Source organism: Rhinolophus sinicus, chromosome 10, assembly GCF_057876585.1.
Source record: "Rhinolophus sinicus isolate RSI-liver-muscle chromosome 10, RSI-T2T, whole genome shotgun sequence".
Taxonomy (NCBI): Eukaryota; Metazoa; Chordata; class Mammalia; order Chiroptera; family Rhinolophidae; genus Rhinolophus; species Rhinolophus sinicus.
The window spans coordinates 15,120,153-15,143,513 of NC_142510.1; the positions used below are offsets into that span (position 1 = coordinate 15,120,153).

General features: G+C 52.5%; 1 protein-coding gene across 15 annotated transcripts in view; it reads right to left on the reverse strand.

The window, feature by feature from the left end:
• Positions 1 to 22,720, reverse strand: part of MAPK8IP3 (mitogen-activated protein kinase 8 interacting protein 3) — a 48,040-nt gene extending 25,320 nt beyond the window's left edge. For 4 of the 15 annotated variants that reach the window (XM_019713070.3, XM_074322594.2, XM_019713067.3 and 1 more), the window contains exons 1-6: positions 22,248 to 22,707; positions 9,753 to 9,873; positions 7,374 to 7,444; positions 6,967 to 7,058; positions 2,974 to 2,997; positions 175 to 319 (exon numbers count right to left, since the gene is read on the reverse strand). In XM_019713070.3, coding sequence (XP_019568629.2) covers positions 175 to 319; positions 2,974 to 2,997; positions 6,967 to 7,058; positions 7,374 to 7,444; positions 9,753 to 9,873; positions 22,248 to 22,565 — 771 coding nt within the window. In that variant the 5' untranslated portion in view covers positions 22,566 to 22,707. Of the gene's footprint in view, positions 1 to 174; positions 320 to 2,973; positions 2,998 to 6,966; positions 7,059 to 7,373; positions 7,445 to 9,752; positions 9,874 to 22,247 lie in introns of all 15 variants that reach the window. The other 11 variants (XM_019713073.3, XM_019713069.3, XM_019713078.3 and 8 more) reach the window with 8 other exon arrangements.
• Between the last annotated feature and the right edge of the window lie 641 nt (positions 22,721 to 23,361).

Consider the following 23,361-nt stretch of genomic DNA (forward strand, 5'->3'; position numbering starts at 1 on the left):
ACAAGGCCATGCCTCCCGGAGGTGGTCAGGTTTCTCCATTGCTGTCATATCTGACGGAGGGGTCCCACTAACCCAGGGAAAGCTGCAAAGGGTTGTATGCAAAGACAGGGCTTCCTGAATGGACATGGGGCAACAGGAAGAAGACCCCCCAACTCCACGGCACGGCTACAAAACCTGGTAGCTGGAGCTGAACTGCAGCTGGCCGAGGTCACTCAGGTGCCAGTGGTCCCCCGCAGGCATGAGTTTGCCCCCCATCTGTGCACGTACCATGCCGTCGGTCAGGGGAAAGACATTCAGAGAAGTGGGGCGCTCCTTCCTGCTGAAATGTGAGGGAGAGGACAGGAAGTGGATGGTTAGACAGTGGCTCATGAAAAGAAAACCGAACACTCTTTCTGCACATGCCCATTCTGCAGAGAGCTGCTCCCCATAATGTCCCTCCTCCGGCTTGGGGGGAGACAGGTCAGCTGTGGGGAGGGCGTCCCCTTCTGAGAGCCCGTCACGCACAGGGACCTCCTGTCCCTTTGGATCCTTAATTAAAGGTGTTTGCACATTTAAGGGAATTTCTGCTTCACTGTGATCCTGTATAACATTTCCCTGTCAGCTACGTTGTGATTTATCATTTTTAGTAATTCTGATTTTAAACAGACACCTGCTATGTATGCTAAGACAGCCTGCAACAGGACCAGTGAGGGGCCCTTTGGAATCACTGCCAACACTGACTGGTTCCTTGGAATGGCAACTGGTACAATGATTGTCTTCTTAGGTGGAGCCAGACTCATGTCCTAGGGAGAGGCAGAAGGAATCAACCCTTACCGGCCCTGTTCTCTGTTTTTACACCCCCCCCCCCCACACACCGTCATGGCCCCTGCCCTCACTCCTTTATTGTTTTTCATGAGACCTCACTGGAAAATGCTTGGACAGCAGAGTACAGAGGAAGAGTGCCCCACCCTGCTGCTGGCCCCTGGGCACCTTTCTCTCGCTGCAGGCATTCTCCCCATTACCACAGAGCACTAGCGCCACAGAGGGCTTCTGTGAAAGCTACACTATAAAACTAGGAGTGTCCAGCAGCCTGGACTTGTAAGAGTGAAGCTCAAAGCCGCCTGCCAGGGGCTCGTCCCCAAGGAGACTCTGTGGGCCGTAACACTGGTGATGGCAGAGACCCTCCTCCATTGGGGGCTCAAAGTCAGGTACCGGGCGGTGAAGCCCAGGCCTGGGAAAGACACACTGCACCCCCAAGACTGGCATCCACAGAGCCCACGCGGCTCAGAGCTAGCTGTTCAGGCCAAGAATTAGAGTCCCTGCACCACAGCCTCAGGCTTGGAGCTCGATCCCCCGAGACGGTGGTGGGAGGGGTAACGGGGGCTTCCTCAGGGGTCCCCAGGGGCCGGGTGCAGAGGCTGGACTGTCTTGGAGAGAGAAGATGGGGGGCCACCCCGCCGTTCTTGGTGGATGCAGGTGGTGAAGAGGGGGAGCGGGGCGGCCTCCGATGACCAGAACTGACTGGCCGGGCAGGTGGCCTCATGAGGTCCACTCTAGGAAGGGGCCCCCCCACAGGAGGACACACGGGGTCTGTGCGTCAGTCCTGCTTGACCCCTCCGTGGCCGGCTCCTCTGCCCTGTTCAGGAAGATGCGGCCTCCTGCAGAGCAGGGTCCCCTGGACCCCGTGGGACCTGGCTGTGCTGCCACGAGAGCTAGTGTGTGGCAGGGACAGAACCAGAGGACCAGCACGCTCCCAAGGGGCTGGGGCTACTGATGCCTATGGGGCGTGTTCAGGGGCTCAGCCTCTCAGGTCACCGGGGACAGAGGACACTTTCTTGGACATGTCACTTAGGAATTAAAGAAACTCAGAACCTAAGAAAGATTTGATCAAGTTGGGAAACTCTGAGTGTGCAGGTCCATCAAGACCTCAGCGGCCCACAGCTTCGGCCTCACTCAGGCCCTGACACAGCCCACAGGCCCGGGGCATCTGGGAAGCAGCCACCTCGACGCTCAGCACGTCCCTGGGGGGAGGGGCAGGCCAGGACGGGGGCGTGATTCCTGTCTGCTCCCTCAGAGGCTCCCAGCCCCGCCTTCACCCACTTTTCCTTCTTCTGGGGGCTCACAATGCTGATATGGGAAGCCCCTCTCCTGGCCAGCTCTCACGCTGGATGAAATAGACACAATGGGTCCCTTGGCCCCAGGCGAGTGTGATGCTGGCTGTCACCAGATGCTACAGGGTGACAGCAGTGGCAGAGAGTGGGCATCCTGCCTCAAAGGATGGGGGACGCGTGTCCACCCCTCGCTTCCACAGCTCTGTGTGCGGTACGCACTACACCTGGAGACAGCCTGGCCGCTCTCCATCGACAGAAATCTTCCCCAGGAATCGTGTCTTGTCTCTTTCCACATCTCGGAATCGCCAACGGGCTTCGTGAGCCTTGCCGGGCATCGCTGGCTGACAGCCCAGCTCTGTCTCAAGCGTGGCCATCGTGTCCTCTCATTACATCCCCACAAAACCCTCGGGGGAGCCAATGCTCATCCACTTCAGGGGCTGTAGCCCAAGGGGGTCATATTCTCTGCAGAGGTCGTGCGACTGTGGGGTGGTGATCATGTCACTGGCTCTGGGTCTAAGTGGCCAAGCTGGGCTGTCTGACACCCACCCGCTGCCCACCATGGCAACGCCAGCCCTGGGCTTTGGATGGGCTGTGTGGTCTGCGGACGGGTGGACATTTGCTGAGGGGGGGTCCTAGTACCACTACCTACTCGGGGGCTGACTCGGGGACCTCGGGCCAGCCTGCTAGCTCCTCAATGCCATGGCCCTAGGAACGCCCCATCAAGAGGCTGTGGTCTGTACCATCGCGGCAGGAAACGTGTCGGGTGCATCGAGGGCCTGCCTGTGCTTATATTATAATCAGGCACCACCAGAACCCTGATGCTCCCGACCCTGCGAGCCCCTGAGCGCCCAGCAGGACCACACAAGCACCGTACAGGCTTTACCTTTTCCTCCACGACTGGCGAGGGCTGTGGAACAGCGACAGACACAGGGCCAGCACACAGCGGTGACAGCACAGAGGGCAAGACAAGAAGACAGCATTAGAGAGCGTCAGCAGCTCTAGGCACACATATGCTCACACGAACAGTACGTGTGCAATGACACCATCGGGTACCCCACTCTGAGCTCCACAGACAGACAGATGCTGCAACATGCAGACGTCGACACACGACACACATGACACACGTGGACGAGAGGCCTCAAACAGGGCCTGTGCAACAGGTTGGGTGACACACACTCAGCACAGGGCGAGTGTCCTTTCCCGGTGGCTCAGCACATGCGCACACGCAGGCTGGCGGGGATGGAGTGGAGAGTCGGCCACACACGCTCACAAACGGCCAAGCATATGAACCGGGTATTTCAAGCGCACATGGAGTTTTACTATAAAGACACACAATTCAGGAAACCAGGCCAGGAGTGAAGGAAAACACCTGTCTCGGGTTAGGGGCGACCAGAGGCCCCCCAGCACTAAGGATGAGCCCTCACGGTGGGAGCCAGTCTAAACAAAGAACCTGGGCGGACACACACACATGTGTCCCCAAAGGATCCCGACTTGTGGCAGGAGAGCTACACTCCAGAGAAGAGTGGGCCAGGATGGCAGGCGGGGCATTTCCCTTAACCATCAGTGCAGCAGCTCAGGTCACAAAGGAAGGCTGACCCTGTGAGCCCTACAAAGGCCAGTGCCCGCACAATGACAGAAGGCTCATGCTTTCTCTGTGTCCACCAGTGTCCCCTCTGGAAACGTGAGGCTGTGGCTGCATCCATGTCTATTCACCCGGAAACAGGTCCAGGGCCAGAGTCCAACTTGCACGGTGGCCCTTGGAATGTCTCGCTCCCGGTGCGTGTCTGGGCCACGGGGAAGTGGCTGCAGGGAAGGCAGCAGCCCCTGTAAGTGCTGCAGTAACCACGGGGCAAACAACTATGGGCTGGTGATGAAGCTCAATGCCTCTGGCCGGCTGGCAAAATGATGGGGGCGCCCCGACCATGGCACCGCCCCTCTGCTTCCTGGCCATGCTTCCAGTCACTCCCGACCTCTCCCCTGGGAGCACACTCCCCATCGTGGCCACAGGACCTCAGGAGGATTGTGGCTGTCAGTCCCAGGTGCCTTCTTCCTGCGGCAGGTCTCTGACACGGTGGTGGCCCTGGCCCAGAAAGGGCTATTACCAGAGTGCCGAGGGCCTGGACACAACGGTGACCCAATGTGCACAGCTCGGCCTCAGGGATCCCTTCTGGCAGGATCGGATCAGTACACAAAGTTCGCAGAAATCTGGACCAGAGCCCCAACCTCTCTTGGATAGCCAGCGGGTCTGTTTTACAAATGAAGGGGCTCCCAAGGGCCATGGCTTGGGGGGCGAAAGCCCTTGCCGGGCACTACCCTGCATGGGCGTGGCTCTCTACTCTGGGCACCGAAAGCCATGCCTGCCCAGAGGCCACAAACGGCGGTGGCCGGGCAGCGGGACCTGGACTTGCCAGCGGACAGAGGAGACCCGCAGACTGGTCCCTTATGAAACAGGTTCAGGGGCTTCTCACGACCGGCCTGTTCTGGTTCTCTGGGAAGGGGGAGCTGACACAGAGCCGCTGAGGGGCCTGAGATGGGACCCTGCGAGCTACCCCGTACATACCCAGAGTCCTGACCCAAGGGCGGTGCCCACCACAGGGCCGGGGGCTTCTCTGGGGAGAGGGGAGGCTAACTTTCCGCAGGCCTGCCTGCCACGGGCGCCAAAGCCTAACTCGGAGCAGCAGGGAGACTGGAGGGGCCGGTGCCGCCCTCATTCCAGACTTCTCAGGGCCCAGGGACGCAGGACCCATCTTGACCGCAGGTTCCCAGACCAGTCCCTGCCCCCACTGCACGTGGAGACTCCCACAGAAAGCACAGCCTGCACTGCAATCATGGCCTCTCTTCATGCAGAGGAGGAACCGGAGGCCCGACAGGGCCCCCCCCCGGTGACAGCTGGACCCTCAGGGCCCAGCGATGGAGCACGGGCAGCTTGTGTTTGGCGGAGCCCACGTGGTCCCGAGGTCCTGAGGACTCTATTTCTGGGGCCCAGGATGTTCCCAGCCTCCAAGTCCTGAGTTCTGAGGTCACACCTCCCTGGCTCCCTGGAAAACTGCACCCCTTTCTCTGGGCCCTCTCCTGTGTGACCTCTCACTGGAGATGCTCTAGCTCAAACGGCCCTGCCCCTCTTCCTCCAAAACAACACGAAGCCCCGATTCCAGGTTAACATTCCAGTGCGGTTTCTTGGACGCTCCCCCAGCAACTTCTGAGTGCCAGGAGTGAGGATTTCACAGTGCGCTCGGGAGGAAACGTGTGAAGCCACGGAACGGTCGCTTGGAGACCGGTGTTCCCCACCGTCAGATACCCCTGACCCAGAAATAGTACCTGCAGAGTTTTGTAGTTTAACAAAGCCTTTCATCCATATCCCCTCGCTTGATTCTCACAGGCCGTGGGGTCAGCGCGGGAACAACGTCCATATCCTTCTCTCGAGTAGGAGCGTTTCCGGGGAGAGCACCCACGGTGGTTGTGGACCCTGCTCCCCACTAAAAGCTCTGAGACTGTCTACAAACATGCTGGGGATCCCCTCGATGACCACCCTTCCTGGGCCCTGCCAGGCCTTTGCATACGCACTTCATACTTCTGTTTTCACAGCCAAAGACTCCGGTACAGGAACACAAAGCTTTGCCTACAGTGACCCAGAGAGTAACTGACGGTGACCTCAGAGGAAGGGGCCGAGTCCACTTGTTTGTAGGCATAACTCACCAAGGAGCCAGGACAAAGAAAACTTTTGCAGCATTGCCTCGCAACAAGGCCTGTATGTGACTTGACGGGGGCTTGCAGGCGTTTGCCTGCAGGAATGAGGGGCCACAGCTGGACACGGACCAATGGCTGAGCGCGATCTGTGGGGCCGGGGATTCCCACTTGGGCCCATTTTCCAGCTGGATGGAGACTTACAACACCAGTACCGACCTCCCTGGCCCAGGTTGGTTGGCGATTCTGGTCTCCCACCAGCCGACTCCTAAGCTAGCAACACCCTGGAGATGGTTGACAATCTGCTCCCTTGGGGACCATGGTCTGGTTTCATCTGGCTGAAGGGCACAGAAGATGAAAGGGCCCGGCCTCTGCAGGCTTCTCTCCTCTCCCTGAATAAACCAGCACTGAGCTCTTGAGTTCAGACAAGCAGGGCCTCTGAAGTCGGCCGGCATCGCCCTGCCTCACAGCAGGAATACGGCTCTGTCTGCAGATCACCAAGGTGTCCCAGGCCTCTTTCCCACCCACATACAGTTGGTTCTCGTGATTCACGGTGGTTCTAATCTAAAAAGTCCCTGCAAACACTGAATTGGTGAACATGGACCCATTGCTCCCAGGAAAATATGTGCATATACAGATACCTATCTCACGTAGATTCGAATCGTAATTCCTAATTCTTCCTGGTAGATTCTATCTGCCTTATTTTACAAAAGAGAAAAATGAGGAGCAGGCGTGTATAGCGACCTGGGGCCGCCCCACGAACAGGAGCCAGAGCTGGGCTTCCAGGCCCATTGGACGGCCCCCGAATCCGAGCGACTAGCACAACACTGCCCTGGCCTCCCACCTCCTCCCCAGAGGGCGTCTGCGTGCTGGGGACTCAAACCTTTCACCACTTTGAGCACATCTGCGAGTGACTGAAAAGTGCTACGCATGTTGATTTTGAGGCTACAAATACATTTTAGTGAGTAGGCAAATTCACGGACACGGAATCTGTGACTTTAGCATTGACTTTAGCATTGACCGTACACGATTTCCCCTGGGCCTTCGTAACTGCACACGGGCCAGGAGAGGTCCACCCATGTCCCCTCAACCCCGCTCTGGCACCTGGGGCAATCTCAGCACACATTGCAGCCACACACTCTGACCAGACCCCCACCTTCTTGAGTCAGGATGTGGCCCCAGCCCCGCCTACCTCCGCCCGGGCAGGCTGCTCTCGGTCTGGCTGTTCCCCCCAACTTGCTGCATCTTGGACCTCTCGATGTGTTCCACGTAGGTCTGTATCATCTGCGGAGAAGGACACGCTGGCGTGAGTAATGCCTGCTGAGCGAGGCCTCTTTGCCTCCCCACTCTAACCGGTCATGTTCTTGACTTGCTGTGCTCGGACAGAGATAAAGACCGAGCTCAGCAGAACGGAGTCTGACCAGCACGAGGCTGACGGCCTTCAGGGTTGGCAGTAGAATATCAGGCAAAAAAGGCCGAGGAGGCAACCCAAGGTCAGCAACCGCCACACGTGTCCGGCTGCGGCCGCCTCCTTGGGGCGTGGCTCTGAGTGTGGCCTGTGTGGGCAGGAGGCTCGTATTAGGTCAAGGCTGGACCTACCTCGGTGTGTCGCTGGTGCAGGGCGTTATACTCCTTCTTCATCTCCGACTCCCGCTCCTCCAACCGGGAAACTAGAAAACACAACCGCTGTCTGTCAACCACACACCTGCTTCTCACCGCGCTGTGCTGCTCTGGGCTTAAGTAAATGGTGGGAGGACGGTTCCAGGACAAACCGATGCCTGGCGCAGACCGGCAGCACCTCAAGCTCAGAGATGGTTACCAGCAGGAGAGACTCCCTGGGGGCGCTAGAATGCAGATTCTGACTCGGTCTGAGGCAGTGTGCTGTGTTATTTGAGGCTATTCAATGCTGCTACAAAGATATACGACAGGTAAAACGCACAAAGTGTTACTACCCAAGCTTAAGTCAGCAGGGAGCTTCTGAGAGGCAGGCAACGCACAGGATGTGTCAAGTGTAGATAAGAAGCGAGCGAGTGGCTTGTGGAAACAGAGAATTCACCGTGAGTAACTTCTAAGAGGTGCTAAGAGCAGAAGAACACCCTAGACAGGCGACGGCCACACTAGTGTCCCTGACGTGCACCAAGGGCCAGACAGACCAAATCACAACCATGCCACCTCCGCGCTGGCAGCTGTGTCACCCCTAAATTGGCAGAGCCTATGACATGCAGGATGGTCCCCTCTGGCCAGCATGTACTCTGCTGCCTGACTGCTCCAAGGGCTCACTGCGGAGTGACAGCGGCAGCTGGTGACCCCACCTCTGTGTCCTACCAGCGGAGTGAGTGTGTCACTGGACTTGGACACCTTCTCTCTGTGGCCCTTTGTTTAAACTGCATCTCGGTCCTTGCAGCCCCACCAAGTGGGGATGACTGATTCACAGAGCCAGAGACTGGACATGTGACAGTCATGGGCCAATGACTCCCATGGCCGTCCTTGCAGGGCCCTCCCCGTCCTCAGCGTGGGAGCCTCCCCGCCTGCCCCGCTTCCTGGTGCTTGTTGTAAACTGATTTTACAATGACACTATTCAATATCTCATTTGGTCCATATGCTCTTCTGTTCCATGACCACCGGTGTCCTTGGAGGCTACACTGTCAAGGTCATTCCCCACCTAACAGCTGCTGGTCAGGGGACCAAACTCTGAGGAGCAACAGGGGTTTTTGCACAAAGCAGAGTAATGGCTTAGTCTTCCCTGGAAGAGCTAAATGTTTCTATAGACTCCGGCCCACAACACACGCAGGACCGGCTGCCAGGGGAACGCTCTTCATCCCATGTACGTCTGACCCCTGGCCTCTGCTCCGGCCTCGGGAGGGCCTGCCTGTCTGGGCACGAGTCCCTGGAGAGGGCTGTGCAGCCCGGGACCTCTGTGCAGCCCGCTGCCTGGCTGAGGGAACCAGGAGACTCGTCCTCCTCGCTCCTCCGGCCCTCACTCCGGGTGCTAAAAGCCTGGACATCAGCTGATATGCTTTCCTTCTAAGAAGAGCTGCAAGGGTTTCACCTATGAAAAGCATCCTCAGCAAAGGGATATTAAAGAGTCTGTGTGACTATAGAAAGGGTTTACCTATGCACGCCTAACCTGGGCCTCTCGGTTTGCTTCCAGTGTACAAATACGAATATGCTTGCACATGTACTAACCAGCCAATGTCTGCTGGCTGCCCACAACTCGTCAACACACCGCGGGACACCGGCCTTAGCAAAATGGCCTTCAAGTCTTGGTTTGGGATGTGGATGGACCCAACGCATCCAACCATTTTTCTTCCCAACTTGATCCGAACTTTTCAGAGACGGGAAAGTTCCTGGCATCCAAGGGAACAAGGTAAGGCAGCAAACTAGGCCTCCATCATCAAAACCTCGAACTACAGAAAACTGAACTCACACAGCTCACTTTCACTTTGATCTGTTGTTTAAACAAAGACTTCTGAAAACGAAGAGAATAGTTCTTATCATAAAAAAAACAAACAGGGAAACATCTTTCTTCTCCTCTCCTTGTGAGGGACAGGCCCCCTGGTCAGCTGTGTGCCCCTCCTTGGAACTGTCACTACAGGAGGCTGTGTTGTTGGGTCCAACTTTCAGGTCACAAAAGAGTCCTCTCTCCCCAGTGGTGTGCAGACAAGAGCCCCACATGGCAGGCAGCCAGGAGCTTTGTCCTGAAAAACCGCACATAGCCACAGATTTGAAAATTCGGGGTCAGACGGCAGTATACGCAAAAAAGCTGTTATCAAAGGGCTTTACTTATTTATTTCCACAAAGGATTGGAGGCTGATTACAGGCATACAAAGCAATGTGACTTAAGGGAATCACAGTGACAGTAAAATAAGGCTATGCCTGGGTTTTCTCCCTCTCACGACAGCCTGCCCAGTTGGGACGGGTCTCAGAGCAGCAATCACAGGGAAATGCAATCCCCCTGCGTAGGCCGTGGCTACCTACTTTGATCTGCATAGTTTTTGGCCTTCAGTTCCAGCTGGCGGGTCTGAAACTCATAGTGCTCCACCTGGGTTTGTAGCTCTTTCTTCTCTTGTTCCAAAGCATCTTCAAACTCGATGAATTTCTATACATGGGAGGGAGAGAGAGAGCAGGCATCATGAGTGTGGGTGGTCAGATGACAGCCGTTCCTCACGGAAGGGCTGCCGGCTCCAAGGGCCAAGGTGAAAGGCAGGGCTCAGGGTCAGCGTGCAGGTCTCCCTGTCCCAGAGCCTGCTCCCTCCACGTCACATTGCCGGCCACCCCCCTCAGGCAAACCTTGACACAGACCCCGTGTGGCAGCAGGGGCAGGAGGAGTGAATAAGTCCGTAACCTTGTAACCAGCTCTCCGGAAGTCCCACCGGGACCCTGAATTTCCAGGTTGGCATTGGGTCGCACAAATTGTGTGCCTGGTCCTTGTGCTAGGTTTCTGGGCAACCAAGTGAAAAGAAAGCTCTTTGCAAAATAAAAGAAACTCTTAAAAGGTCTTAGGTGACCAGCTTGATGCTGAAAGTGGCTTATAAGAGGGCTAGGCTCTGGCTGCTGCCCAGATACCACCAGCTACGCAATTCCTCTCCGAAGCGGAGCTCTGACCCCATCGATATTACTGAGTAGAACACGGGACTATTTCTGAGAAATTTCATCTGTAGTACGCATACGTATCAGCTGGATTCTTAAGACATAAAGAGTTTCTCAGAAGATGGGAATATGAAACTGATCATGGATTTCAGGTTTTGGGCATCTGGAAGAGTCGATTAACTTGTGGTCATGGCTGTGTTTCCCATACTAACTGCACCCTGTCCCCCAACCCTGACATGGGTCCCCAGAGATGTTTCTTCCAACAGTAGCTACTCAAAGGTCTTTGTGCTGCAAACCACGGGTGCGCCCGCCTAAAGAATGACTCACTCTGTGCAGTGACTGAGAGGGCGGAAACCCCGGAGGGCGGGCAGGGAGGACAGGGCTTCAGACAGAAAGTCTGTGCTAATGACATCACCTGCAACGTAAGTAAAACGAAGAAAAAAATGTACGTCCCCACAGCCAGAAAAACGCACACAAATGGTGCGGCTGTACAACGTGTAAAAATAAGTGAGTCTGAATAACTGGGGATAGAACCAACATATAAAGAATGAACAAATGCTATGAATTAACTGGTAAGGGTAATTTTTTAATTGGGCAGTTTTACCTTCTATTACTTAAAAAAAAAAGAAAAGAATGACATCAACAACATATGCTTCTGCAGAAAAATCGGATGAGAATGTTAAGTAAAAAGATGAATATTTTTAAAAAACCATAATTCTATCATCCAGAGAGTCAGGTGAAATTGGGTGACATTCTTCCAGGTGTGTGAGTGTGTGTGAGTGTGTGTGAGTGTGTGAGTGTGTGTGAGTGTGTGTGTGTGTGTGTGTGTGAGAAAGAACCAGTTCTCCTGTCCTCAGGAAGGGGTCCCTGCTTTTGATGACCAATGCTCACAGCAAGATGTGGGATGAGGGCAAAAACGCACCTTGGGCCAGTGAAGAGCCACTTGCTAGGGCAGCTGGGCCTGGAAGATGGAAAAGTCTCCCTTAAAACCAATCCCTGGCCTCCCTCTGAGGTTTTACACAAAGAAAGTGGTTCTTTGGTGCTCGTGTCACTTCACTAGAATTTTCCCCCCATCTATATTTGATCATATTACCTGCATTTGATATTTGCAAGTCACCTAAAAAGATTTTCAAACTAAAGACAATGTAAAACAAACAAACAAAAACAAAACAAAAGAGAGTCTTAAGAAGGGCTGACAGACTTTCCTTAATCTATCCTGGTAGACGATCATGAAAATCCAACAGAGGTGACGGTGCCAGAAAGCCTTATCATGCCATAAAACAACCCACAAGCCTATAGATTCCTGACGAAGTCGGCCCCAAACCAGGTCATATTCAGAAATCCTCTAATGCTGTGGTATTTTAAGGCCTTTTAGCATCAGGAAATAAGAAGACATTAATCTAGAGAGAAAATAACTACATAAGCTGTGTACCCGGGTGGCCTGAGGCCAAAGGCAAAAGACACAGAAGGGGTAGGGTGGACAGACATTTGGGGTTCCTGGCCATATGGAATCCTGGGGCCAAAGGGACAGTCCCATGGGGCGGGAAACACTCAATCTTTAGTAATTGACACCCTGTCATTCTCTAAGCACTGCCAGCAGATGAGAGGTGTCAGGGCTCAGGGGGAACCACCCTCCAGATGAATAAAAAGGCCCAAGAAACGTATAAGCGACCACCAACAGACTCCAGGGGCCCCCAGCCTCGGCCAGCCTCACCCTCCCTGCCCAGCTCCCTGAGCAGGCTGAGGACCATCCAACGTGCCACTCCTTTCTGTTTCTCAGAGGTCAGCATCTTACCAGACAGAGCCCATGAGAAGGGACGCTCAGGGGCTCCGAATTTATGAAAATGTTACAGACACAATACGGTGCTCTCCAGATTAAAAGACACCCTCCTCTTTCTTTCCCTCTTGAAAAAATGATTTCCATGTCATGAAGGTAATTTTAGTTAACAAACATGCAAGCTAGCCATGGAACCGAAATGGAACGTGCCATGCAATCTTCATCAGACATTCTAAGGAACAGCTAATGTAAAGGAACAAAGCTTGGCTGACACGAAACAAACATTTAATCTTTGCTTTTTTATGAGGAAATGAACGTTCAGGGCTAGACTTGGGATGAAGTAAAAATTATCTTGACAAGCGAAGAATAGTTGACACGGCCGGGAAAAGGAAAGGGTCCTTATAGTTGGTAGTTAAACGAATACACGAGGAAGGGAGGTTGTACATTGAAGCTCTCGTCCAATACAAGGGAGTGGAGCAGTGGCAGGTGGGGAGAGGTATCAGTCGGGAACTTTATTCACTGGGTTAAAGTCACAAAAAATTGAATCCATGTTTTCAAAGAAGCAGAAACCATTTTTATTTCCAGATCATTTCCTTTAGATTTAAAAGAGTCAAGAATTTTCAGTGGTGGGGAAGCGGGGAGAGACTAACGACAGTGAATCTACAAAGAAAGTCTTCTGTAAGAACACTAAAACATTTTCAGGTAGCATCTGACTGTAACAAAATATGAATGGAATTGAGAAGAATCAAAATTTAACTCTCAGCATTTGGGTTGAGCGGGTCTGCACGGTACTTACTGGATTGTAAAAAACGTGTCTCAGATCTGAAATACTCTTTGCACAGAGTCGTGTCTGAGTTCTCCAGAAGGCAGGACTAGAGCAAAGCAAAAACTTCCTACACGTGCTAATTATACGTACTACAGATTTGAGTTTATTTGGAATTATCAGCTGTCTAACCAGGTCTCCTCAAAATGTCACGCAGCACATGACAAACCATGGATAATTAAGGCGACTCTTACAATAAACCCTTTGAGCGCCCCAAAAAAGAAACGACAACAATTAGACAATTGAAAACGCACCCGCGTGGCTTGGCCTTAACATCTAGACATGAATCAAATATATGGTGATGGAAGGAGAACGGACTCTGGGTGGTGAACACACAATGGGATTTATAGATGATGTAATACAGAATTGTACACCTGAAATCTATGTAATTTTACTAACAATTGTCACCCCAATAAATAAATAAAAACACACATCTAGACATGAAATACCTAATTCTCACTTCTAAAGACCAATGTAGCATACAAGTCCCTTTTTAGATTTATTTTTAAGCTATACTTCCCCCTCCCTCCCACTAGTAAAATGCTCTGTTTTAAAACTAAATTCAGCTTTGGTTTTCAGAATTTGTTTTTTGGTGAATTTCAAGATACATAGTGAAATAACCTGAGTGTGGACTCTTCCAAAATCTAGGAATCAGATGAAGCTTTTCTCAGCATTCCATGGAATGAGACCATTTTCCCATTTTATACATAAAAGCAAAGTTAAGAAGTGAACTGACTTTTCATGTCAAATATAAAATTAAGACAACAGAAATCAGCACTCCCAATGCCCAGAAAGCAAGAGAGATGACTACGTAAACAGTTTTTCAGAATGTAATCATTAGAGTTTTGGTAACTTTCATAACCCATGGCTATTTTAACAGCGAAGTCAATTAACACTTTCAATTTATTTCTTCCCTCTTAGATATCCCTTAGGCCAGGGTCACACATAGAAATAACTCAACTCTGGCTGGTTTGTGAGAAATGAACCCAACTGGAATCAAAGATCTTGTTCTTTTTGCATTATCCATCATGGAATTCCTTCCTGAGGGTGAGGGGGGAGAGTGAATTTCCAGGAAAAAAATGCTCTTTTTGGTCTTTTATCTTAGGCAGGCAGACTGGGAAACACGTGGGCGGCTGAGCGCAGGCTTCTGTGCCTGGTGGCTGATTCCTGCTCCTGACAGACTTTCCAACATGCTCAAGTGTTTCCCAAGGGCTCACAGGGAGCACCGATTCCTAAGCCCTCAAACCACGACATTCTTTTACAGCTTCCTTTCCATTTTCCACGACTGTGTCACCACTCAGTTCTAGAAGGCTGTGTGGGCAGGTGAGGAGACTAGGACAGAAGTAGGGGGGCCTCCACGAGGATGGGGGCCCTGGAGTTACACAAGCTGCCTCCGAGGCCCGCTGGGTGACGTGCCGCAGAGGGAGGGAAGGCCATTTCTGTATTCAAGCATTAGGCACGTGTCTGAGACCAGGCCACTGTGCAGGAACCCAAGAATCAGGCTGGAGTCATAAAAAAAAATGCAAAGATTCCTCGCAACGATGTTAAAAGAACTGCTGGTTCAGTACCTGCCTTAAAAGAATTCCAACAAATGGCACTGGTTTAATTCACACTGATTTTCAAGAACTGTTAAGACAGAAAAAATGTGTATGTGTGAGTGTATAAAAAATGGATATCTATTTATTTTTATACTATATATTAAGTATTAACATATACTCTATATACAGAGGGAGCCAAAAAAATGTACATTTTAAGAAAGGAAAAAACTGTATTAAAATTGTAATACTCAATATATACCGATAATAAAAGATGAATACAAGTCATGTGTATACATTTTTTTGGCACCCCCGGTATTCAAAATATTATATAATATATATATGATACGTTTGGTACCTGGGGAAAAAAGAAAAAAAAAAAGATAAAACTAAAGCTCTGAATGTCCCATCCTGGGAAAAATGTCCCTGGAAGAAATCATTCTCAAGTATACTGTATTCCGCGAAACATTCTTGGTAGTTTATGCCGGCTTCTTAAACTTCCTAACACTCCCAGCTTTCACCTCGCTCTTGTGCAATTTCATAGGCGACAAGCTAAGGATGCTTCTGTCTCCGTTCCTCAGACAAAGGCTCTTGTCCAGAACACAGCCCTGTACACTCGAGACAGGCCCTCAGCCACAAGCTCGCACCCGGGGGCTTTCGCCCTGATCTGGGGATTTGTTTCCTGGGAAGAGAGAAGTGGTAAGAAGGCCACTGTGGGGAAGGTGAGGGAACAGCAGTCCAAGATGAAGCAGAGTAGAAGGAAGGGCGCCCAGTGAGCATGGGAAACACGAGACGTGGGGAGGCGTGCCCAGGAAACTAATGAAAGGCATCACTTTGAATCCGATGCTGATCATGAGAATCTAAGCTTCCTGACATGTCTCACACACCCGACCACAAGGAGGTGCATTCCCCAGGAACAAGGCCCTGTCCCACTTGGCATTTCCCAAATCTCTTGCCCGTCAGGGGGGCTCAAAAAAGATGTAACTGATTAAAGACTCTGCAGGCTCTAAGTGTCTTTGCGAGTATTTCGTTTCTTTGGGGTGAGTCACGTTCACCTTGGTGGTGGGAATGCTCTCTTAGGCTGTGCTCGGCCCGCTGGGGCCACCAACGGATTCTATCCTCTCCAGAACGAGCTCCAGTGGGAGGGCCACAGGATGCGGAATGTACGTGCTTGATGTCATGGAGCCACAGGGAAGCTGATATTCCATCAAGGGGACACCGCTCAGCACTAAGGAATGAATGCAAGGACGGCACTCTCAACAACCTGGACGAATTTTCAAATCATTGTGTCGAAAGAAGTCAGACCAAAAAAAAAAAGAGTATGCATTGCACAATTCCACTCCTATAAATTCTAGAAAATGCAAATTAATCTACGTACAGAGACCAAAAGCAGACCAGTGGTTACCTGGGGCTGGGGAAGCAGGGAGAGATGACCAATGGGCATGAGGAAACTTTGGGGACAATGACAACCATCATTATCTTGATTGTGGGGATGGCTGCGGGGGTGTGTGTGTTGAAGTATCAAAATTCACCAAATTGCACACTTCAAATATGAAGGTCAGACAATTAAGTTCATGAACTTTCCACCGTGCACTTACATGGTGGAAAATTCACGAACTTAATTGTCCAACCTTTTCGTAGGTACCGTTTAGTGCCCTGACCTCAAGAAAGTGCACTTACCAAGCAAGTAAGAAAGAAAGAACGGAGAGAAAGAGAGAGAGAGAAAGGAAAGAAGAAGAAGCCCTGTGTCATAAGCACCAGATGATTTATTTCTAGGTGCTGGGATTTCCCACCAACCTCCTCTCAGCCTTTTGAGAATTTTACCCCTTTCTGTTGTTTCCTAAATAGCGGGCATTCTAGTTGTTGTTGTTCATTTCACATTTTTTCCCTCTGTCTGGTCTCCTGTATGAAAACCCCCTGCTTTGGGATCTCCCCTCTTTCTGGAACGTGTTCACTGAAACAACAAAACCCCTACCTTTTAGCATCTTCCTTCCTTGCGTGAAGCTGAATGACCGAAATGTTTACTGCCTTCCCTGATAGAAACGTGACAGAGCCAGACTGTCTACGTCTGTGATGCCCAGGACGGTAGCCCTAGCCACATGTGGCTATTTACACTTAAATTAGTTAGAATGAAGTAAAAATAAAATTCTCTTCCTCGGTTGCACGAGCCACATTTGAAATGTCAATTGCATGAGCCACATTTGAAGTGTCAGTCACCCCGTGTGGCCATGAGCTACCGAGGTGGAAGCACAAAATGGATCTTTCCATCACAGAGTTGTGCTGGACAGGCGGCTGCTCCACACTCAAACCACAAAAGAGTCCTTGACCTTCAGGAATGAAAGACAGCTCAGCGTGGTGTGTACCGAGGCAGGAAAGCTGCTTTTCCCCTCACCCACACACGGCCAACTAGCATCGCTTTGGGGTGGTCGGTCAGAGAGAAAAGAACCCGAAGGGCACGGCTCCCTGGTGAAGCAGGGAGCAGGTGTGCGGATGGTGGGGTGCAAGGACAGGGCTGGGGCCCGTGGGAAGTCTGAGGTGGGCCGCCTGCAGTGACGGGGCCCAGTCACTCTCATCACGGAGCATGTGTAGATGGGCACAGGAAGTGGCCAGCGGTCTAAGGCAGTGGGGACAGCGTGCAGAGGAGATGGAAGGAACTGGAAGGGCAGTGGGGCAGGACAGAGGAGGTGGGCATGGCCAGGCCCCAGAGGGGTTCAAGCAGAACGGGGTCCCCTGCTGGAAGAGTCCCCTTCTCTGTCTACTCAAAGTAGTCCTGTCCCTACCTTTCACTCCACATCACCTGCCCCCATTTCATCACTCTCTGGATATGTGGCAGCATCCCCCCCACATTCCCCACCTGAGTGTCTGCCCCAGGACAGCAGGGACCTAAATCCCCACAGCCTGCAGCCAAGCCTGGCACTCACAGCATTTTGTTGAATGAGGGATCGGATGAGGGAGGGAGGGAAGTGGGATCTGCTTCCATACAAGTTGACTCTGGCTGGAGAAGGGGTGGGAATGACGAGAGTGGCTGGGGTGACCCGTGTGACAGTGGTCACTGGAACCCGGATGGTGGCAATGAAGCTAAAAAAAGAAGGCATATTAAAGCAAAAACCAGGCCAAAAGAATGGCCAGACCTTAGTGAGCGACTGACATGGGAGGTGATGAGGGCGACCCCAGGGCCCTGACTTTTTTGGGCGCAGCTCAGTGGCCCATGCGGGGATCGAACCGGCTACGTGGGTATTACTAGCACCACGCTCCCACCAACTGAGCTGACCGGTCACCCCAAAGGGCCCTGACTTTTAACAGAGCACAGGAAACAGACACCTGGAAACTTGCCTCGAGATAGCGCTCCTGGTTTGTCTGCTGCAGTTATCTTTTCACACACTGATGGGTCATCCTCCGACTCTCATAATACATGGGAGCTCGGGAAAAGGAACCCTGTCTCACACTTGTGTGTCCCCATCCATCGAGCACACAGTGAGGATTTAAGAGACTCTGGGACGCGCTTGCATGTCCCGAATCCGGGTGTGAGGTCACGGGAAAGCCACACTGAGGGACATCCCACAAAATAACTGGCCTGTGATGTCACAATCATCAAGGTCGTGAAAAGCAGAAAGTGAGGAAACGATCCAGAATGCAGGCGACAAGAGGAACACACAGCAGAGCGAGAGGGAGGGGTGGAGGAAGAGTCACGTGGGAAAGCGTTCCCACTGGTGAATCCGCGTGGGAAGCAGGATTTTTGCAACCTTTCTATACATTGTATAAAAAACAGCAAGTTTTTAAAAACCTAAAAATAAAAACAACAGACATTAAATTTAACTTAGAAATCCTATTTGGATGAACGAATGTGTACGCTGTCTATCTGCCAGCACAGGCCCCAGAAGGTTCCAGCCCTGGTAGCTCAGGCCGAGCTGCAGGGCTGCAGGCTGCAGGCCTCCAGACCAAAGCAGCATCTTCCTCACATGTTACCTCTGGCTGGGGAGTGCCTTTCTACTCTTCTACGCCTATTTTTTTCCATTTTGGGGGGAGACTTTGTTGTATTTTTGGAGTCAGGTACAGCTACAATGGACCAATATTTGGAGGCAGGAAAGAAGGCAGCTCCACCACCAAATCTCAATGGCTTTATCTAAAACCGTTTTTAAAAACTGCTCTTAATATTACAGTGTGGCAGAACACATCACATACCTTGTCCAAGAAGTGGTGAACTTACTAGAAAATCTTCTGATGCAATGTATTAATTTGCCTATGAAAAAAAGGCAAAATGATCGTCTTTATAGAGCAAGATGATGGCTTTTCTCCCCCTCCAGCTTAACCCTATCCAAATGCTCTTCTATGAAATGGATTACTTTTATACAACTAGAAAACAACAGTTTGGGGTCAAACTTTCCTCCAGTCATGTGCTTTCCTGACACAGCACCAAATGCCACAGTATCAGCAAACAACCTACATATATGTCTCTTCAACAACACATCCACTGGAGTTGCTTGTGGTGAGTTGGGTTGGGGACGGGGGGGGGGGGGGGGAGAGGGGGTGTCGCTAGTAGTTTCTTCAGGGCAAAGAAGATTTTAAGGCAAATGATGGCTACTAAACTCACACCTTGTCTCGCAAACATTAGTTTTCCTTCTATAAGTTAAGCGCTTGCTCACTGCAAGGGAGAGAGCTCTTCGCAGGCTAGGGAAACAGAGTGCATGGAGCCCCCTGCTCACTTCCCCCGTCAGGTTACCCTGGGCAACTCTACCGAGGGGCATCTATTAGCTCTCCAGCTAGCTCAGCCAACTGCCCATTTCCAACCTTCTTTTCTAATGGGAAAGAACTTGGTGGATTTTAAAAGCTTTCAGCTTTGCTAAGGCCTCTGTAGAAATGATAGAAGCCGGATATAGGTCCAATTACCTCTGCAAGCTTGAGCAGGACTCACCGCTCTGAATTACAAAGACAGAACCTGCACAATCAGAGACTGAGATGCCCAGTGCTTGCCCACGAAAGCTGCCCCACAAATCCACTAAGGGGCTCCTCCCTGACTCCACAGTTCTCCAGACAAACAACAGGCAGCAGTGGGACCTGGCACTTGAGATGAAAGCGACATGCCCTGTCTGGCAACCCACTTGCTTTACAGAGGCGGCCACTGCAGCCAGAGGGGGAAGACCGGCTGCTGGGCATGCAGCTCCCAAGGGCAGGGCTGGTGGCACTCAAGCCTGCATCTGGGGACTCCAGGGCTTCGGCCCTCTCCCTGGACCCCATTATCTCTCGCTACCATCACTCCTATGCCATGAGCCATCCCGGGACATAGGAGCCACTCCAGGATCAGAACATACTTGCAATCTCTTGCTGAGGTTTTTACGGGCAAAAGTAGAGGACAGGGTTGTTTGCTCTGCTCAAGCCTTTAAAAAAAAAATCTGCAGGTTCTGTCTGCTCAGAAGGCTGCAGGCAGCTCAGGTTACCCAGCTCTGACTAAGCCTTCCAGAGTGGCCGGGACACAGGAGCTGCTCTGCAACACGAACATGCCTATGGCCTGTGACGTGCCTGCCAGCTCCTGTGTTATCAGACACGTATCTGTGATCTCAATTCAGTGCACACTGGTCCTTTCCACAAAACTGAACATGCATGTCTGCTGGGTTTCAGGAATGAGCTAGCATGCCAAAATGGCTACAGGATGTGGCCCTTTTCTTTAATTATAACATCACTTGAGGTCTTTCCAAGGGTAGACATCTAATCACATCTAATCAGAGCCTCATTCTGGCTGGCCAAGCATTTGTTTGCTTCATGGCTCTCTGCTCAGGAAGCTCTGTGGAGATGCTCCTAACAGCTCAGGCAATGGTGGGTCTCAGCCTCAAAGGCAGTCTCCTCCAAACCACACGCACCCGCACCCCTGCCCCTAGCTCAGTCCAGGGGAGTGTAGGTGGGAGGCCAGACGTGTACTCGCTTGTGGCTGCACGTAAACTGCACAGAGCAGAGCAGACACTGAATCCATGCAGAGCAAATTCTTAAGCTACAAGGTTACGATTCTTAGCCTGAAGATTGTCCATCTTGGTTTTTTCCTTCTAGTGCCTTCTCATCCACTGTGTACAGACCACATAAGTGCAGATGAAAGAAAACAAACCTACTTGAAACCCTAGGCATCAAACGGCTACCGGAAGTGGTCAGAGAAGTGGAGGGCACTGCCCAACTAGGGAGGCAGCCACAGCCCCATGGGTGGGCGAGGGGAGCCCCAGCCTCCAGTCCTCTGGGGGTGCAGCTCTCTGACCTTCCACAGCAGCATGACACGGAAGGAAGAGCCGAGGCCAGAAGTCAGGGGAGACTGGGTCGTTACCTGGCTCTGCTGGCACGTGGGACCTTGGTCCAGGCCGCCCACCACATTCATGGAGCCAGTTCCTTTGCCAGTAAATGTCTAGGACCACACTGAGCTCTAAAATCCCATGAGCTCTTGCATCCCCTTGAGAGCTTGAATTCAGTTTTGTTGGACCTTGGCACCCCAATCAATAGACAACAGCTTCTTGACAGACACATAAAACCCAAAAGCAAAACAAATCACTCTAAGTAGGAATAATACCAGACCTTGTTAATTTGTATAAACATGCTTTAAACTGGGCTTAAGGCATAAACCACTCTGGTTCAGGAAAAAGGAGAAATACTGAAACAATCTTGTACTTCAACACTGAAGACAAGAACGCATTCAGCCACACTAACTGCAAAGGAATTGAGCTCATTTAATAAGAAACTTCCGATTCGTAAATCAAAGAGCATCACCTAATGCCTGGAATAACAGAATGTCAGAGCTTAGAGAAGATCTAGAGCAACTGACTCATTCAACTGATGGAAAATCAAAATGCAGAGCGGGCAGAAGACGTGGACAAGGTCACAGAGGCAAAGCAGGGATGGGAACCCACGTCCCCTGAGTCCCCTTGGGTCTGGCACAGATTTAGTCAGCGCTGAATATCTGATGACTAACGAAGTTAAGTGGGATTCCCTACAATGCACAGTTCCTCTAACTGACTAACAAATAAGTGATTTCCAGGTTATAGAGATATCCTAGCACACAACTATTTCAAAATTCGGCTTCCAGCTCCTCACAAGCCAGACTGGAATGTCTCACCTTTCCCACATAGAGCTAAGAATCTCCCTTCCCAACTGAGGGAACTACAGGGCAAAGAAATCACCTCCAGAAACCTGGAGTCTTTCACCTGGTGCCGGCGGAGCAGCCGAACGGTGGCTTTCGTTATGTGTTTACATCAATTATCAAGTTGACCCATGTCACACACCTTCAAAACCTTGGAGTGGGGACAAGGAAGAGAGCTCCTGACAACAGCCCTCTTCCCGCTGCAGAACCGTAAGATCAGAAATCCCTTTTCGGGGAGGGTTTAGAAATGCAGTAACCAGAGAGAGTAATTGGGGTCTAGGAGACTGGTTTGCAAAATTATACACAAACGCAAAAAGAATTGCGCCTGGAGTGAGAGGTAGGTATCGGAAAGGAGACCGAGGCCTGGCCCGAGGCTCGGGACCCTTTTTAGGCTGCAAGCTCTGTGGGTTCAGGGCTCCGGGCTCCGAGCCCCGGGCTGGAGCACCAGGCGGGGACGAAAGGGGAGCCAGGGCTTGTACCCTGGGCCGGTCTAGGGGCTCCGGGGATTGGGGGGCCGGGCGGGGCGGGGTTCCCGGGCGGGGCCGAGGGCGGGGCGGGGCGGGGGGGGGTCCCCGGGCGGGGCGGGGCGGGGAGTCGGCGGCCCCCGGGCGGGTCCCCGCGCGGCCGGCCCACGCACCTCCTCGGCCTGCTTGCGCAGCGCCTTCTCGCGCTCGTACTGGGTGAGCAGCTGCTCGTTGTCCTCGCGCAGCAGCTCCAGCTCCACCTCATGTTCCTGGTTCTCGCTGAGCACCGAGTCCAGGTTCTCGAGCACGTTGACCACGAGCGGCATGAGCTCCTTGACCACCTCCTCGTCGTAGCAGTGGATGAGGCGCTCGAACTCGCGGTAGATGGAGCCCGCCAGGCCCGACACTCGCTCCGACATCACCGAGCCGGAGCAGTAGTCGTCCTGATACACCACCACGCCGCCGCCCTCGTCCATCTGGATCTCCATCATCGCGGCCACCGCCGCCGCCAGCGCGGCTCGCTGTCTGCCGGCGCGTCCGCCCCGGCTGCCCGTCGCCCGCGGCCCGTCGCCTCCGCTGCAGCCGCTGTCGCCTCAGGGCTCAGCCGCCGCCGTTGCTGCTGGTCCTGATGCTGCGCCCGTCACTCAGCGGCCGGAAGTCCCGCCCGCCGGCCAGAGGGGGTGGTGCCCGCCGGTCTCGCCGCGGCCTCACAGCGCCGCGCCACTAGGGGTCGCAGGGGCCGTGACGTACGAGGAAGGTGGTCTCTGGGCCGGAAGCTCGGCCGAGCCAGGCAGGGTGCACTTCCGGTCAGGCTTGTCCGCGCTGCGACCCGCCAGCGCCTGTCGCCTTCATCGCGTTCCCCTGCAGCTCCCAGACGCCGGCTCACTTTTAGTGACTTAGCATATGTCCCAAGACGGTTGTGTGCGGTTTAAAGACTTAAACGAGCCTCCGTGCGCCCAGCCTCCCTGACTGAGAAACGGACCTTCTTTCTGCGCACCCCTCGCGGTGACTATGGTGCTGACCTGGTTACGTGTGTTGTTGATTTACCTTCAGTTTTACTACACGGTAGTGCACCCTCCACACAGTGAGCACTCCAGCCCTTCAAACAATCCACTGTCCCTCCAGGGGTTCCTGTGACGCGCAAGTTGCCCATCTCACCCTAAAATCCAGGAACAAGCTTTCGTTTACTCCGCTTCGATGTCCTGCGTTCTGGGTCACTTCTCTCGATTTCCCAGTTTCACTTCAGCTGCGTGTTAGCTAGTTCACTCAGCCATTGAGTTTTAAATT